At 44.6% G+C, this 17,670-nt stretch overlaps 1 protein-coding gene across 2 annotated transcripts in view; it reads right to left on the reverse strand.

Moving 5' to 3' along the window:
• Positions 1–17,670, reverse strand: part of CRHR2 (corticotropin releasing hormone receptor 2) — a 253,077-nt gene that overhangs the window by 82,783 nt on the left and 152,624 nt on the right. For both annotated transcript variants that reach the window (XM_038390646.2, XM_038390647.2), the window contains one exon: positions 12,787–12,893. In XM_038390646.2, coding sequence (XP_038246574.1) covers positions 12,787–12,893 — 107 coding nt within the window. The remainder of the gene's footprint in view (positions 1–12,786; positions 12,894–17,670) is intronic.

Here is a 17,670-nt window from a genome sequence, read left to right on the forward strand (position 1 = left end):
AACAGCTTGCAGATGGGGAAAGCATCTGAGTGGTTCGAAAGGAAAATGGCCGTGTTGGTGACAGTTGTCTAGAAGAACAGAAATATTCCCAAATGTAAGGCTGGGGAGCCATGTGGGAAGCACTGCAGATGCTCATTCTGGATACTTTCTCTATTGCAGGAGAATAATGGGCCAGTTACTGAGGTTAGAGCTTAATGTGCAGGAGGAAGGGAGAGGGAGCCAGTCAAGTCAAGGGTTAATATGTAAATAGACTAATACTAAACAAGGCTTGGGTTCAGTTGCAACACATACACAGGACAGGGCTCAACATACTTCATATTTACAGTATTTTAAACCACTCCCAGCGAACAGGACCTGAGCTCTGCTGCCTTTTCTGAAGCTCATTTCTTCTGCATTCTAGCTGATTCTTAATCGCCACACGTGCCTGTCCTCAGGGCTGCCTGAGTAGCTAGCTCTGGGACCAGCTACTTGGGTGGCCCTGGGGTCAGCCACACTGGCTACTGCAGAAGTCCCGGAGGCCATGGAAGGTCATGGAATCCGTGACCTCCATGACAGACACACAGCCTTAATTATGTGATTAAGTACTTTAATTCTACTTTAGTTTTGTTTGCTTATTTAATCATGAGTTTAAATCTTTCAAGGTTGTTACCTTTATTGAAGATTTTTCTCTCCTGGATATTTGTGAAAAAAAGAATTAGAGCTTTGGATTTTGGCAAATGCGGGAAACAAAACAAGAAAATTAACTTACAAAATAGTGGGTATGTTCAGTAAAGCTACAGTATAAAATGCACATGAAGAAAGGAAGGGAAGAAAAATGGAATTTTAAAAAGGGAAGAATCTAGGGATTTGATAAAAATACTGGCTCCAGTCCTCTATGCATGACAGGAAATGCCTTCACGTGTACTTGTTCCATGGTATAGCGTTCTCACATAAAGCTGGCTTAGTTCATGGTCTGATCCACTGATCACTTTCTGGTTTTCCTGATTCCCAGTGTCTCAAATTGTGGCTGTGTAACTATCATGCTTATGCTTATTCAGATTCACCTCCTCGCTCTTGATTTTAATTTTCTGGGCCTGAAGGTTGGGAGGCAACCTCTGGCAGGAGGAGGAGTGGAGGAAAGAAAGGAACAGGAGCAGCTGGCTGGAGGAAAGAAGGCACAGAACTGGAACCCTGAAACACGTGCAGAGGAATGGGTCGGGAGCTAAGAAGCCAGGCAAGGAAACCCAGAAGAGCTGCTGGCTCTCTGTGACAGACAATAGGAGAGCACAGGGCCATGTATGCAATAGGAAGAAGCTATGTGCCAGCAGCTAGGAGGACAGTGAAGGATGGTGAATAATGAGGAATTCAGCAGTACAGACCATTGGGGATGGCTATACATTGAGGGTTTCTGCTCTCTGGAAATGAAAGGGTTAAATTGCCTTTCAATTTTCCCCATAGTTTAGGCATTTCATACATAGTCCAACAGAGGAGTATGGCTCCAGTAGCAATTCCCAAACAGATGGATTTTTACAATGGGAAATGCTAAGAAAACACGTTCACAGTCACCACACGAGCAATCAGCCTGGGAACACAGTCCCCAACTCAGCACAGCACTTCAGCGTGCATGTAAGTGGTTTCCTGAATAGAGAAGGACTCAAGCAGCTGCTTATGTTCAGTGCTGAACCAGGGCCATGATCTATTCAAAGCAAACCAACACTACTGAAACGGCCTAAGTAACTCTATCGAGCAGAATCTATGGCACTACAAAATCCTGACACCTCCTCCAAAGTCTCAATTTTTGTAATCACGAAGTGTATAAGGAGTTTTAACGTATCAGGGTCATATAGGCAGCATTAATGGGTGTACTCCAAGATACTTATCTAATACATTACACTGTTGCGGTACTCTGTAGTCACCAGTCCAGGTAGGAGTCATTACCATATATTTTTAGAAAGCATGATTTATAAAGCTGGACTAGACAAGCTGTAAAGCTGGAAATTCAGTATACTAACACTGAGACTGATTTTGCCCCATGGCTGACTTAATGTGCTGCATCTGAGTGCATAACATGGCACTGCTTCATTATCCTTTCCTCATTCTGTGCAGAAATGGATCAGAGAAAGTTAATTTAACACTGAAGCAATGATTGCACAAATGATGTTTTTTTGCTCTCAGTAAGTACATCACTAATTATATGATAACATCTCATGTTTTTATGACACACACGTCCCAGAAAATTCTTGCATGTGTCATCATCTGCTTTATGATTTCTACTAAAAATATGGCACAATTTTAAAAGGCTGCAGAAGAAATTTGTACAAGGTAATTCTTCACACTGATACCCCAGTGACTCAAACACACCCTGCAAAATAAAACTGAAACACTAACACAAATAAATCAGGCAAATAAAACAAGCAATATATACCCTAAGTAGTTTTTTTTTTACCCCGTAAAGGGAGAAGTGCCAGAGATGCTGTAGTGTCCAACAGGGACTTTGCAATTGCTCTTAATTTTACTTGGAAGGCATCCAGATACTATGATGATGGGTGGCAGGACAAAACCCTAAAATTAGATTAGATAAAATAGAAAACTGTGTGCACACATACACTGAACATCTACATTTACACTGACGTCAATGAGAGTGGCAAGTGCTCAACATTTCTGGGAAAAAAATCAGGACTTTTCTACTTAAGTGTCTAATTTTAGGGACCCAGGTTTGAAAATACTCATTCTGGTTACTCTTTTCATAAATACCTTATGTCATTGGTTCACAACCTTTCCAGACTACTGCATCCCTTTCAGGAGTCTGATTTGTCTCAAATACCCCAAGTTTCACCTCACTTAAAAACTACTTGCTTAGACAAAAATACAGAACTGTCACAGCACACTACTACTGAAAAATTGCTAACTTTCTCATTTTTACCATATATTTACCAATCTATTGGAATAAAAATATTGTATCTACATTTCAGTATATAGAGCAGCATAAACAAGTCTGTATGAAATTTTAGTTTGTACTGACTTCACTAGTGCTTTTTATGTAGTCTGTTGTAAAATGAGGCAAATGTCTAAATGAGTTGATGTACTGTCTGGAAGACCTCTGCATACCCCCAGGGGTACACGTACCCAGTAGAGAACCACTGCCTTATGTTAGTGTCTTTTGTAAAGTAAATGATGCTCACAGGTGCCGATTTACCCTTCCCACTATCATGGTAAAAACTGAAATTTCGACTCTGTCTACAATAGGGAAATATTTCCCAGCATTTCCAAGACTAGTTTACCTCCATGGTTATTAGCAACAGAGGGAGGACTGGTGTAGATGGGCTGCTGGCATTTTAGGAAATGTGTAATCTAATCTTGCACAAAACAGACCTATTCAATATGGTGCTTAAAAGGCTGGCACCCCTGTCTACGCTAGGGCTCCCAGTGTTGCTACTACCCGTAGAGCTGAACCAATGTTAGCAATAACAGGGAAGTTTAAAAAAAATCTGCTTGTTTTAGACTTGGCTTATAAGAGCTTGTAGTCCATTAACACAGCCCTGCATATATACACTATTAATGATTTGTATTACTGTAGGATCTAGACACCCCAAGTCTCTTTGGAACCCCACTGTGCTAAGTGCTGTACATAATAAGAGGCAATTCTCGCTCTGAGAAAAGTACAGTCTAGACAGACAAAGGATGGGAGAGGAAAGAGAAAGACAGTGAGTTGCCCAAGGTCCCAGAGTAGATATGTGGCAGAGCAAGTACTAGCACTCAGGTTTCCCAGATCAGTGCCCTGGCCACTAGACCACTCTGCAGCTTATGTACTATAGGAACTTCAGCTGTTTCTTTCCCAAAAAAAAAGGCTGTAACAACACCTCTCTAGTATCTACTTAGGTAGCATTTCTTTGCAGAGATCTTTCCTTCAGTCTTGCAGCAGGAAGGGAACCTTTAACATAAACACACAATGGACAGTGCAGAATTCTGCATTCTTAAACCTACAGTCTGAGTGCTCAGCTTCACCCTGTCCCCAAGCATCTTTTTTAACATATCTTGGCACTGCCAGTTTTTGCAACAGAGTCTCAAATATGCCACTTGTTTAAGTTACCATTTAAGAGTATTTTTCATTTTTCATGCCCTGCTGTGATAACTGGCAGACAGAAGTGGATTAAATGAGGTTAGCGAGAAAATGGAATAATGCACACACCTGCTACATTGCATTCATCACAGGGAATTGTTCTTTTCCCTTGCAAGCATGAGTACAGAAAGGTATATTCAGATGCGTAAATCTCTGAGCCTATACTGCTGTGATCACATCAAATGCGGCGAACTTTTAAGTCTCAGTCAGTATTAATTGCGCAAGGTCTCTGCGCAATTTGGTAAATTCCCCAGTGTTCAGCATTTGCTATTGCAATGTCCTAGTACTCCATGTTATTAAGCCATCTTTGCAGGGATGCGCTACATCTCTCGACTGGTTTCTGTATGCCACTTAATCATCCTCTTTCATCCTTACCATCAGCTGGCACAGTTTTCTCAGCAGCGTACGGATCAAGAGACAGTCAAAGGTACTCATGAGATTTGGGGGAATGGAGATCTGGACCTTCTTCTTCCAAAAACACAGGCTCCTACCACAGGAGCTAAAGGAATCTTGGTTAGTCCCCTCATGAGGTTTCAGAGCCCAGACTGCTGAGTGCATGACTACGCGAGCCCAAATGTGTACATTGCAATTTTTATTTCTGCCGCCCAAGCCCACTGACCAGGCTAGCCGCAGAAACGCCATGGGTCTTTTATTTTAGTGCAGACATACCCATAGACACTTAGAGCTGGTTGAAAAACAGTAAACATTTTCATGAAAAACATTTGAAAAATATTTTGAAAAAAAAAAAGGCAAAAATTTGAAAGTTAGAAAAAATGAGACCAGCTCTACAAATACTTAAAGCATCTTATTTCAACCACTGGACAGCCTGGCTACACTTACACCAACCTTGTAAACTTCTGTTTGCCCCAGGTCAGTAACTTTGTCAGGCAAGCAAAACCTCCTCCCTTCCCCCCAGTCACAACCACAGCATGAAGGGTGGTCTCAAGGAGATTTTTGTGTCTGGGCTGATAAATCCTCATGATAATATTGCAAGGCTGCACTTATATAGCAATGAGCGCATTAAGATTTTCCTCATTTTCATGTAAAAACCTGTAGCTTGACTCATTCAAACACGAGCTCATGTTTTCCCTTTTCCACAGAGTTCTTAAAATTCACAGATTTTTAACATCCACACTTGTCACAGCAAAGATGCAGGCTTTCCCCAGAGCAAAAGTTATAACAACATTGGTTCCTGGTCATGGGGTCTCAGTGATCATGGCGATGGGGTTGGTCAGTGCTAATAATGGTCATTGACAGCTGTCTAGCTGCAAGCTTTCACAGCATCCTTGTATTACAGGAAAGAAAGCATTTCACAAGGGAGTTAAATGACTGCCAAACCCCTCAGGGTGCCCGTCACATGTCAAATGTACTACCACTTGAAGGCAAGCACTGTAGGTGCTAGCTCTGCTGAGTCCCAAAAACCACTCAGACACATGGCAAAGGGAAAGGGTCATTTACCAGGGCTGCTAGGAAAAGGAAGGGTGCAAATACCCTGGCACAGAGGCAATAAACAGTCACAGCTCCAGGTGAGCAATAGCGGCTCTGGTTTGGGCCCCTATGGCAGTCCAGTGGAGATGGGACTCTTCAGGCATAGTGCCTGGGGTGCCTGCAACAGTCCAGTCTCCAGTCAAACAAATAGGAGCTTGCGGGTTTCTAAGCCAGGACCACTTAGTCTCTCTCATTGGGGCCCCTCCCCACTGGCTCCTTGCGCAGCCACTGCTGCTCCCACCAAGTCCCACACAGACTTGCACCCAGCCACAGCCTGGTCTACACGCAGCTCTGCATATGGTTCCTGAGGATTCTGCTTCGAATTCAGCTTCTCTCCAGCTCCTGGCTACTCGGGAAGCTGCTGCTCTCATAGGGTTGCCAACTTTCTAATCGCACAAAACTGAACACCCCTGCCCCGCCCTTCCCCGAGGCCCCACCACTTCTCCAAGGTCCTGCCCCTCGCTCTCTCCATCCCCCCTCCCTCCATCACTCACTCTCCCCCACCCTCACTCACTCACTTTCACCGGGCTGGGGCAGCGGGTTGGGGAGCTGGGGGGGTATGGGCTCTGGGCTGGGGGTGCAGGCTCTGGGTGGGGCCAGAAATGAGGGGTTCATGGTACGGGAGAGAGCTCCAGGCTGGGGCTTGGAGTACAGGGAGGTGAGGGCTCTGGCTGGGGATGTGGATTCTGGGGTGAGGCTGAGGTTGAGAGGTTTGGGGTTCAGGAGGGGGCTCAAGGCAGGGGCAGTGAGTTGAGGTATGGGGGAGGTTGCGGGCTGCGGGTTCCGGGAGGATGTTTGGGTGCAGGAGGGGACTCCAGGCTGGAGCAGGGGGTTGGGGTGTGGGAGGGGGTGTTGGGTCCCGGTGGCGCTTACCGTGGCTCCCAGGAAGCAGACACCAGGTTCCTGTGGTCCCTAGGCACATGGGTGGCCAGGGAGGCGCCGCGCGCTGCCCTTGCACCCGCAGGCGCTGCCCCCACAGCTTTCATTGGTCGTGGTTCCCTAGGGACTGCAAGCGCCTAGGAACTGCAGGAACCTGGCAGCCATGTTCAGGAGCCACATGGAGCCAGGGCAGGCAGTTTAGCCCCGGGCCCACACAGCGCTGCTAACCGGACTTATAACGGTTCCAGTCAAAAAAAGATGCTTGGCAACCCTATGCTCTCAGAGCCTGGCCACTTCCTGGTTCAGGATCTTTCCCTTTCCCTCGCCAGGAGGAAGGGGATGTACAGCAGGGAAAGGGGCTGACGGCAACTGTCGTCACTTGCTTAGCAGAACCATCACATCACGGTTCAGGGTACTATTAACCACATTTTAATGAGTGGAAATTAGGAGATTTTCCCTTCTGATCAACAGCAAAGGGATACATACCAACTCATTAAGAAAAGGAGTACTTGTGGCACCTTAGAGACTAACAAATTTATTAGAGCATAAGCTTTCGTGAGCTACAGCTCACTTCATCGGATGCATTTGGTGGAAAAAACAGAGGAGAATCCAACTATACTCTTAGCCCAGGAGAAGAATCTGTCCTATCTCGGGGCCTCTCCTTTTGCCCCTCCACCCCCACGAACATGATACAGTTCTGTGGTGACCTAGAATCCTATTTTCGACGTCTCAGACTCAAGGAATATTTCCAACACACCTCTGACCAACATATTAACCCACAGAGACCTTCCTGCCAACACTACAAAAAGACGGATTCTGGGTGGACTCCTCCTGAAGGTCGAAACAGCAGCCTGGATTTCTACATAGACTGCTTCCGCCGACATGCACGAGCTGAAATTGTGGAAAAGCAGCATCGCTTACCCCATAACCTCAGCCATGCAGAACACAGTGCCATCCACAGCCTCAGAAACAACTCTGACATCATAATCAAAAAGGCTGACAAAGGAGGTGCTGTCGTCATCATGAATAGGTCGGAGTATGGACAAGAGGCTACTAGGCAGCTCTCCAACACCACTTTCTACAAGCCATTACCCTCTGATCCCACTGAGAGTTACCAAAAGAAACTACAGCATTTGCTCAAGAAACTCCCTGAAAAAGCACAAGAACATATCCGCACAGACATACCCCTGGAGCCCCGACCTGGGGTATTCTATCTGCTACCCAAGATCCATAAACCTGGAAATCCTGGACGCACCATCATCTCAGGCATTGGCACCCTGACAGCAGGATTGTCTGGCTATGTAGACTCCCTCCTCAGGCCCTTCATTACCAGCACTCCCAGCTATCTTCGAGACACCACTGACTTCCTGAGGAAACTACAGTCCATTGGTGATCTTCCTAAAAACACCATCCTAGCCACTATGGATGTAGAAGCCTCTACACCAACATTCCACACAAAGATGGACTACAAGCTGTCAGGAACAGTATCCCCGATACTGTCACGGCTAACCTGGTGGCTGAACTTTGTGACTTTGTCCTGACCCATAACTATTTCACATTTGGGGACAATGTATACCTTCAAATCAGCGGCACTGCGATGGGTACCCGCATGGCCCCACAGTATGCCAACATTTTTATGGCTGACTTAGAACAACGCTTCCTCAGCTCTCGTCCCCTAATGCCCCTACTCTACTTGCGCTACATTGATGACATCTTCATCATCTGGACCCATGGAAAAGAAGCTCTTGAGGAATTCCACCATGATTTCAACAATTTCCATCCCACCATCAACCTCAGCCTGGACCAGTCCACACAAGAGATCCACTTCCTGGACACTACGGTGCTAATAAGCGATGGTCACATAAACACCACCCTATATCGGAAACCTACTGACCGCTATTCCTACCTACATGCCTCTAGCTTTCATCCAGATCATACCACTCGATCCATTGTCTACAGCCAAGCGCTACGATATAACCGCATTTGCTCCAACCCCTCAGAAAGAGACAAACACCTACAAGATCTCTATCATGCATTCCTACAACTACAATACCCACCTGCTGAAGTGAAGAAACAGATTGACAGAGCCAGAAGAGTACCCAGAAGTCACCTACTACAGGACAGGCCCAACAAAGAAAACAACAGAACGCCACTAGCCATCACCTTCAGCCCCCAACTAAAACCTCTCCAACGCATCATCAAGGATCTACAACCTATCCTGAAGGATGACCCATCACTCTCACAGATCTTGGGAGACAGACCAGTCCTTGCTTACAGACAGCCCCCCAATCTGAAGCAAATACTCACCAGCAACCACACACCACACAACAGAACCACTAACCCAGGAACCTATCCTTGCAACAAAGCCCGTTGCCAACTCTGTCCACATATCTATTCAGGGGATACCATCATAGGGCCTAATCACATCAGCCACACAATCAGAGGCTCGTTCACCTGCGAATCTACCAATGTGATATATGCCATCATGTGCCAGCAATGGCCCTCTGCCATGTACATTGGCCAAACTGGACATCTCTACGCAAAAGAATGAATGGACACAAATCAGACGTCAAGAATTATAACATTCAAAAACCAGTTGGAGAACACTTCAATCTCTCTGGTCACTCGATCACAGACCTAAGAGTGACTATACTTCAACAAAAAAGCTTCAAAAACAGACTCCAAGGAGAGACTGCTGAATTGGAATTAATTTGCAAACTGGATACAATTAACTTAGGCTTGAATAGAGACTGGGAATGGATGAGTCATTACACAAACTAAAACTATTTCCCCATGGTATTTCTCCCTCCCACCCCACCCCCCACTGTTCCTCTGATATTCTTGTTAACTGCTGGAATTAGCCTACCTTGCTTGTCACCATGAAAGGTTTTCCTCCTTTCCCCCCCCTGCTGCTGATATAAATCTCTCCTCTGTTTTTTCCACCAAATGCATCCGATGAAGTGAGCTGTAGCTCACGAAAGCTTATGCTCTAATAAATTTGTTAGTCTCTAAGGTGCTACAAGTACTCCTTTTCTTTTTGCGAATACAGACTAACACGGCTGCTACTCTGAAACATACCAACTCATTATATTTCTTTTTGCATGAATGCTGTCTTCTAAAAGGATTCCTCTAGTGGAAAAACCCAGCTTTAATGGCTTCTGCACTTAGTTATGTGTGGGTAGGATCTGAGCCTGCAGAGGGATGACCTAGGCCTTTAATATCCGTGCCTAGAATATGCAGCCTTTGCGTTAACGCAGTAGCAAGGCACTATGCAATCGGCAATGAGTCATACTCCAAAGCACACTGCAGACAAAGAGCATCATGGAACAAATGCACCTGTCCCCTGCGGAGAGAGCCTGCTGCTTCTTTTAAATGGCTATTATTCCTTGTGAACAGATGTCAGACTGGCAGCACCAGGGAAGGAGGTCCTCTGCTCTGCTCATAAAACAGCACAGGTTTACCCGGCGCTGCCTCAGCCTGGACCTTGAGGGACCACCTTAAGGAATGAGACGGTAGTTTAACCTCTTTGCCAGTTAGAGCATTGGCATCTCTGATAGGGACATCTGGTTCACTGGGTACTCACTTGACAGTCCCCAGCCCTGTTTCACACAGGCCATTAAAGAGTCATCAGGTAGTAATGACTTGTAAGTCCACTACTAGCTTTGGGACTGATGCTCCCTTCTACCTGCCCTGCCAGAGCAAAGGAAAAGCTGACAGATTTGGGATGAGAAGATGGAGCAGCAGCTCCACAGGGGACTCCCCATCCATGGGAGCCTTCCTTCCATGGCAACTGTGGCTTGGGAGCAGGCATGCCAGAGTAAGGAGGGTCACAGAGCTAAGGACATGGCTTGGGAGGGGGAAGGGGAGAAGAGAAAGATAGTTAGACATGATTAGGTCTGGTTCCGGCTGATTCTACTGCTGTTTGTAGCATTTAGTCCTGCTTATTTTATGAAAGAATATTCTGAGTTCCCTTATTTTTTCTACCTAATCAGTGCCCTCATCCATCCAGAATAAATACATAAATAAATAACCGCCCCCACGCCCCCCGAAAAAAGCCATTGCTGTTTTTCTTGTAGAATAAATTTTTAGGCAAAATGTGTGAGATAATTTTGGGGTAAAAAAAAAAAAAAAGAACCGTTGCACAACAGGGACCTGGCTCATGGACAATGGACCAGATCCTCAGCTGCTCTGATGGCAGCTCCACTGAGATCAATGGAGCTTAATGCTGATTTACACCAGCCAAGAATCCGGCGCAATGTTTATAGGGACTTTTGATACTAAAATGACCCAGATATGTGCTGTATGGTACATTGGATGATCATTTTAAGACACTTTAGTATTAGGTAATATATTAATTCATGGCATCTATAAAAGAAGCAGATACTACAGTGATGAACATGGTATAAGAGACTATCTAGAACAGAACCCACTGAAATACTGCAGTCATTTTTAATTCAAAACCCTGAAGTTGACTGCTGGGCTTAAGGCTTGCATTCAAGGTTTACAAGGCAAAAACTAATTTAGAAAAGAGCAACTAGGTTACTTCTATATTAGAAGCTAGGCAAATTATACATTTATAAATAATTATCTAACAGCAGCTTCCTTATTTACTTAGGCATTTATAAAAGATTTAGATTCAGAGATGGAATGTAGTTAAAATGAATTATTTGCATCTTTTATTAGCTATAAATTAACCAAGGTGCCCAGACATTATGGTGATTAATGATATTGAAACAGTAAAGAAAGAGTCTGGAAGGTTGAAATGTCAGATTTCCTTCTTGGAGAGCTCTCAGACATATTGGACATTAATGTTTTTTCTTCCACTACTCAAGTATGGATGTTCCATGAAAGAATTTTTTTTTGGGGGGGGAAGGGGCAGGGGAACATGATGGGTCAGATGCTGATAAATTTGTTGCTCTTTGTAGGGTGGCCCAAGAGCAGGGCCTTGAGTAGGCTCTGCAATATGATAGGCCAAATTCTGCAGCAATGTTAACTCCCGCCGTCTTCATCCCTACATGTCCATCATGTAATCCCTACAAAAACCACACACATCTATGGCTCCCAGCTGAAAATAGTCAATGACGTAAAATTAACCAGTGGTAATTTTCAACTGTTTCTCCCCCAGCACATGTGTCCCCCAGCAGTCCCATATCCTCTCCCCGGGCCTTGCTCTCATGGTAGTAACTTCTCCTGCTCCCAGCATAGAGGAGAGCTTGTATCTGGTTTCAGTGATTCACCTCCCCTTAGTCTGGGGCCGTGGCTGCCCAGTGATGAGGGTGGTATAAGAACCTACACAGAAGAGAAATCTAAAGGTCCTTATTCAGTTTATGCACAGTCCCTGTTTAGGTGAACTCCTAAGGATTTCAATGGGAGAAAGATCATTTCTGAGCACTGTAAAAGGTGAAGGAAGTTGATAGTTGTCATGGTGGGCTTGATCCACTGAAGTCAATGGAAAGACTCCACTGACTTAATTGGCTCACGCCCAGTTCGCACATGCAGCTCCTGACCACATGCAGACGATTATGCGCACACCCGTTCAGAAAGCTGGCTAGGCTGCTGGAGGGACTTAGCAGAAATGAACACGGATGGTGCTAGCAAGGGTTTTCGTCAAAGGACAACACATGTGACCAAAACAGAGATTTAGTCCAGTCCCAGGATCCTGAGTGGAAGACTCCCTTCCTTTTCACGGGCAGGCTCCTGCATCTCTCTCTCAAGAGCCAATGTATAGTGCTTCCTCTGAGAGCCAGTGCAAGAGCCAGGGGAGCTGCAATTAGGATCAAGGTTTATTCTTTGCAGGCTGGTCACTGGGGGTGACAATCCCAAACACTTAGCGAGTTTTTGTCCCATCTAATGGGGGCGATGGAACAGGTAAAACCTGATCCAAAACCCACTGGAGTCAAGGAAAGACTACCACTGACCCCAGTGGACTTTGGATCAGGCCCTTACTCATCAGATAGCATGTAACACGCCTCATTTCCATGCATTTGCATAGCAATTTGCAAGATGACCCACTCAAATACCAGCTCACCTATCCTTCCCTTATCAAGTGTTCTTTGCATTCACAGGTTCTCTGCTGTAGCATTTAATCATTCAGTTTTACTTCTGAATATAAATAGGGCTCTTAGCCCTCAGAGCAGTAGCACATCACTGATATATTATATGTTCACTAATCAGTGGAAACTGCATACACAGTAAGAAGAATTAGATCTATATAGTCTTTCAACACCATACACAATCCGGGGGAGGTTATCACAGAGACTGAGTAACGTGAGATAGTCACACACTCAAGAAAATTAACCGAATATGAATAGATTACTCACCTCAAGCACAAGAAAAGCATAAAGGCAACAATAAGCGCTCCTATAGATATACAGTGCCCCAGGTAGTTTATGATGAGAGCAATCTTGTAATGGAGTGCATACTTCCTCTGGAGGTAAAGAGATAACATGATTAAATCAGCATGAGTCTCTGAGCACTGACATTAAGGAACAGTTAATCAGTTTAGGAAACTATAATTACTTTTCTTGATTTTAAGATGATGTTATTATAATAACCCAAGGGCTACAGTTTATGGATTAGCCAAGCATATTGTCCAGACATAAAATGCAGTTCTTCTAACCACAACGTATGTTTCAGTTTGGAATTTTTTCCATATACATCTGGCCAAACAGAACTTTTCTGTGGAATTTCAATAGGATTCAGTATTACCTGGCTTATACCGCTTAAATCTTCACACCTTAAAGCCAGCCAAGGTGTCAAAGGCATGGGAAACTCTGGAAAGACAAACTTCTCATGATTCCGACAGGAAACGAGACGGCAAAATTAATTTTCTTTGTTAGATGTCCAGATATTATTTGTTCAGTAGCCAAGGTTAAGGTCAGGCTGGTTTCCCTAATATTAATTCTAATGGTTAAAGTTGTTTCATGAAAATAAATAATAATAAATAATATTCTGTGTCACTGAAGCACTTTGCAAACTAAGGGCATGATTCTCCAAGCTCGTATTTGAATTCATAAAGATTTGAAAGAGCTGGAATCTGGTGATCTGAGCACAGGACTGGGAGCCCACAAATTCTACACCCAGTTTTGACAGTGACTTGCTCGGAGGCAAACTTTAATGTACATTTCTCTCTGTCACAGGTATTGTAAGAATAAATCAGCTAGGCCCTGATCCTGCAGACATGGGTCTAGTTTTAAGCACATTAATACGCCCATTGAAATCAAGGGGATTAGTTTTGTGTTTAACTAATTAATTCTGACAACAAATACATAAAAGATTGTCTGTGAGCTGCAGTCAGAAAAAAGCAGTCCATACCCCATGCTAGCAGGTATTAGGAATGCAGTATTAAAATGAACAGTAGCACTGGTAGAAAACCAGCAAGGATTTTCCACTGAAAAATCTTAAAATAAAGAGAAACATTTTCCTTTTGTTCCAATTTTTCATTGAGTTTGTAAGTTTTTTGCTTAAATGCCATTTGAGTGCTAAGCACTTTCTGGAAATAATATAATATTTCCTCCTGCCCAGAAGAGCTTACATTGTAAATTAGATATTACTCATCTCATTTGCGTCATGCCTATTATTTTAACTTTGCACATATTACAGTTACAGTTACAGTTTTGAAGACAAACTTTATAAATATGCAAAAAGAAAAGGAGAACTTGTGGCACCTTAGAGACTAACAAATTTATTAGAGCATAAGCTTTCGTGAGCTACAGCTCACGATACATCAAATGCATCCGATGAAGTGAGCTGTAGCTCACGAAAGCTTATGCTCTAATAAATTTGTTAGTCTCTAAGATGCCACAAGTACTCCTTTTCTTTTTGCGAATACAGACTAACACGGCTGCTACTCTGAAACCTTTATAAATATGAACTCCCTTTTCAAACACTGGCACTGGAGAGGAAAAAGGACCACCTTTGCTGTCGGTGATTTTTTCCCCAAGGCAAACTCAGAACCCATAGAGAGAAGCATGGTATTAGTGCCTGTACAACACTGGGCTGCTATGGTGGTAAAGCCACCCACGGGTCCGCCTATGCTAGAGTTCACATCACGTTAGGGTGACCAGTTGTCCCGATTTTATCGGGACAGTCCTGATATTTGGGGCTTTTTCTTACCCCCCACCCCCTGTCCCGATTTTTCACACTTACTATCTGGTCATCCTACATCATGTGTAGAAACTGGAGCAACAACACCAGTGCTGCAAAATGCTGACACATTTTTTCCTACAGCCAACATACCCACCCAGCAGTCAATGAAAGCTCTGCTAATGTATCACATTTGTAAACTCTATGTTGCAGCCCGCACCCTGCCCTTCCCAATGTCTTGTTCACATAGAGGATAACAATCTATTGCTGCTGCCAGACAGATTATGTCTTCAGTTCAAGTAGTTGATGTCAGTTTTGCACTTCTGAAGTTACTGGGGTAAAATCCTGGTGCTAGCTCATGAGGAAGCTCCTAACACTAACAAGTGGATAAAGAGTCACATGGTATACAGAACAACATGGCCATGTCATATCAGTCATGTCTACCAGATAGGAACAGCTCCTGCTACACGCACTAGAATGGGACAGATTGGCTGATATGACATAGTGACAATCGTTACCAATAATGTGGTCATGCTGCACATATAGCAACATTGTTTCACGTCAGCCTCTATCAGTTAAACTGGGACCAGGTGCAGGAAAACCGATTCAGTGTCTTGAATTCACAGGGCTGGTCCAAATGGTCTCTTTACAGTCAGAGTTCAAACAAATGCAAGACTCCTTTCTTCCTCCCAGAGGCTCTCCCTGTCCTAGCTGAAGTCTGATTCCCTAACTCTCCAAACCATCATGGCCAATGACTCAACATCTGCCTGTAACCGAGCTCCTCTTAACTGAGCACATCTCCCCACCCTGATCTCATTTTCTGCTGGTTGAGTCCCCAGACAGTTCCTGCAGAAAGGGCAGGTATCTCTAGCAGATTCCCTACTGAACCCCTTTGCAGGCTTTGCAGAGTGTCTGGTCAGTCTAGATTTCATCCTGTACCTGCACTGAACTATCATGTCTAGGAGCCCTGACTGTTAGTGCTGACACTGTCCGCAGCCTTGGTCTTACTGCACACAAGACACAAATTTTCTAGAGTCCCTTGAAGGCCTGGTTTGAATTGACCTGTGAGACAAAGGAAACTAGGAACCCAATTGTCTATGCTAACTCAAAGCTTCTGTATTTTCTCCCAAAATATTCCTTTAAGCTCCTGGGGGCTTTGACATCCCTTGTTCCATTTTGATACACAACCACATTCGTTGGCTCCTGCTCTGTCTCCTAACACAGCTACTTCTCGTCCCTTCTCTCTTAGCAATGTCAGAACATGGTCGCCCACCAAGCGTATGCAGAACAAAACCAGACATGCCCTGTGCGCAGATGCAGTCACAGAAAGTCCCCCTTTTACAGCTCCTTGTGCACTCTTGCACAGCCTCCAAACGAGAATGTTACTTTGGGCCAGGTATGGGGAAGGTTTCCATGAGGTGCAAACCTGCTGAGCTAAAACCATACATCAATTTCCCGGGATGCTACCGAACAGTCATCAGATGATAAGGAATCCTGGTCACCTAAAAGTGCAGGGAGAGGGGCACTGCCCATCACCCGGGGGGAATTTGGAAGTTGAGTGGCCAGAGTATGATGCGTTAGCCATCCCTATTTACATAAGGGGCCCCACTTCAATGGGACTATTCCTGAGAGTAAAGTTAAGCCTGTGTGTTTGTGGAACGCCCTCGTGAGTGTGTGCCAAAGGCCACCCCTTTCCCCGCCGCTCCCTGTGCCCGTTACTGCCCCAACTAGGAGCTAGCTTTAGCAAAAGCTGTAGCAGCTTCTGCTTTTGGCTCTGAAGGTTTCCAGTTCTGCTCCTGGTGCACCAGTCACATTTGAAGAATCAGGGCCCAGCCTGCTTTGACGATAAGAATTTAGGCTCCCGAGCCTAAGCATCCAGGTCTGAAAATGGCACCTTTTTATATTAAAAACAGATTAATGGATGCGGTCACTTGGCACCAACTCACCAACCTGTGGCATCTGTTATGATTATTCAGTAACAATAGGGCACGCATGTGGGTGCATCTCACTTTTAATCAAAAAAGGGGATTACAAGGAATCTGTGGGGAACACATTTGTTCACAAATCAACCCAAGTTTTATTCTGACATCTGAGCGTTGGTTAGGTATTTCAGGAATATTCATAAACTTTAATACTTGTAAAGTTTGTCATAACCCTTTAAGGATCTACTAAATGAGTTTTTAAGCTTTTGCAAACACAGAAAGTTCTGGGGAGTGGGAGAGGAGCGGAGAAATCACAGCTTTCATATACTTAAGGAATAGGTTTAAAAAGTTTTATCATATTATCATAGCTGTAGTATTTTAAAGCAAACAGCAAAGGAGAAAATCCCCTACTGCAGTGGCAACACCTATCCAACCCCTGCAAACAAAGCTCATCCGCATTTGCCTTTCTGAGAATGTTAATTGTTCAAAGTCATGCAAGAAAAAGGAGAAGTGGGTTCAGAATGTGTTTCCCTGGACAGGCACAGCAAACATTACTATTTGGGCTTGAGTGCACCACACCTGCCTGACCTAAGTTAAAGGAAACATATTTCTTGCACTAAAATCACCTTCAAGACTTTGTTCCCGCCTCCATCTGAATATCGGTTCCCACCTACCCTCTCTCCCGGTGCACTAGACTCTACTAACTCCTTTAATCTTAATGAGTCCCTTGTCTCCTTCCACTGGTGACTGATTTTTCCTTATGCTATCCTCGATGCCTTGAACGGTCTCCCCCGTACAGTGCGCCAGTCAGTCTCAGGATAGGTCTACAAAAGTCATGCGTTGTGACTGCACTACTAGTGCAAATCACCCCCCGTGATGGCACTACAGACATACTCTCCCATGCCAGCTCCAATTTCTGCCTTAAATCTCATCTCTTTTCGCTAGCTTACCACCACTAACACCTCTCCTGCTGCATTATGTTAAGGAAAGTTAGTATATGTGACTCCATTTTGGTTTGGGGCCCACCATTGTCTAAAATGCACCACAAGGAGTGTTCCTTAGATACTGCATTCCTGTGAAAACCCTCCCCCTGTTTCCAGCCTGTCTCGACTTCCGGTTTCTGTTCTTTGTCTGTTCCTAACTCCCTGCCTCCTGGCCTTGTGATGTGGGCCTCCCATCCTGATAAGAATGGTTACT

Source organism: Dermochelys coriacea, chromosome 2 (assembly GCF_009764565.3).
Source record: "Dermochelys coriacea isolate rDerCor1 chromosome 2, rDerCor1.pri.v4, whole genome shotgun sequence".
In the NCBI taxonomy this organism is placed as follows: Eukaryota; Metazoa; Chordata; order Testudines; family Dermochelyidae; genus Dermochelys; species Dermochelys coriacea.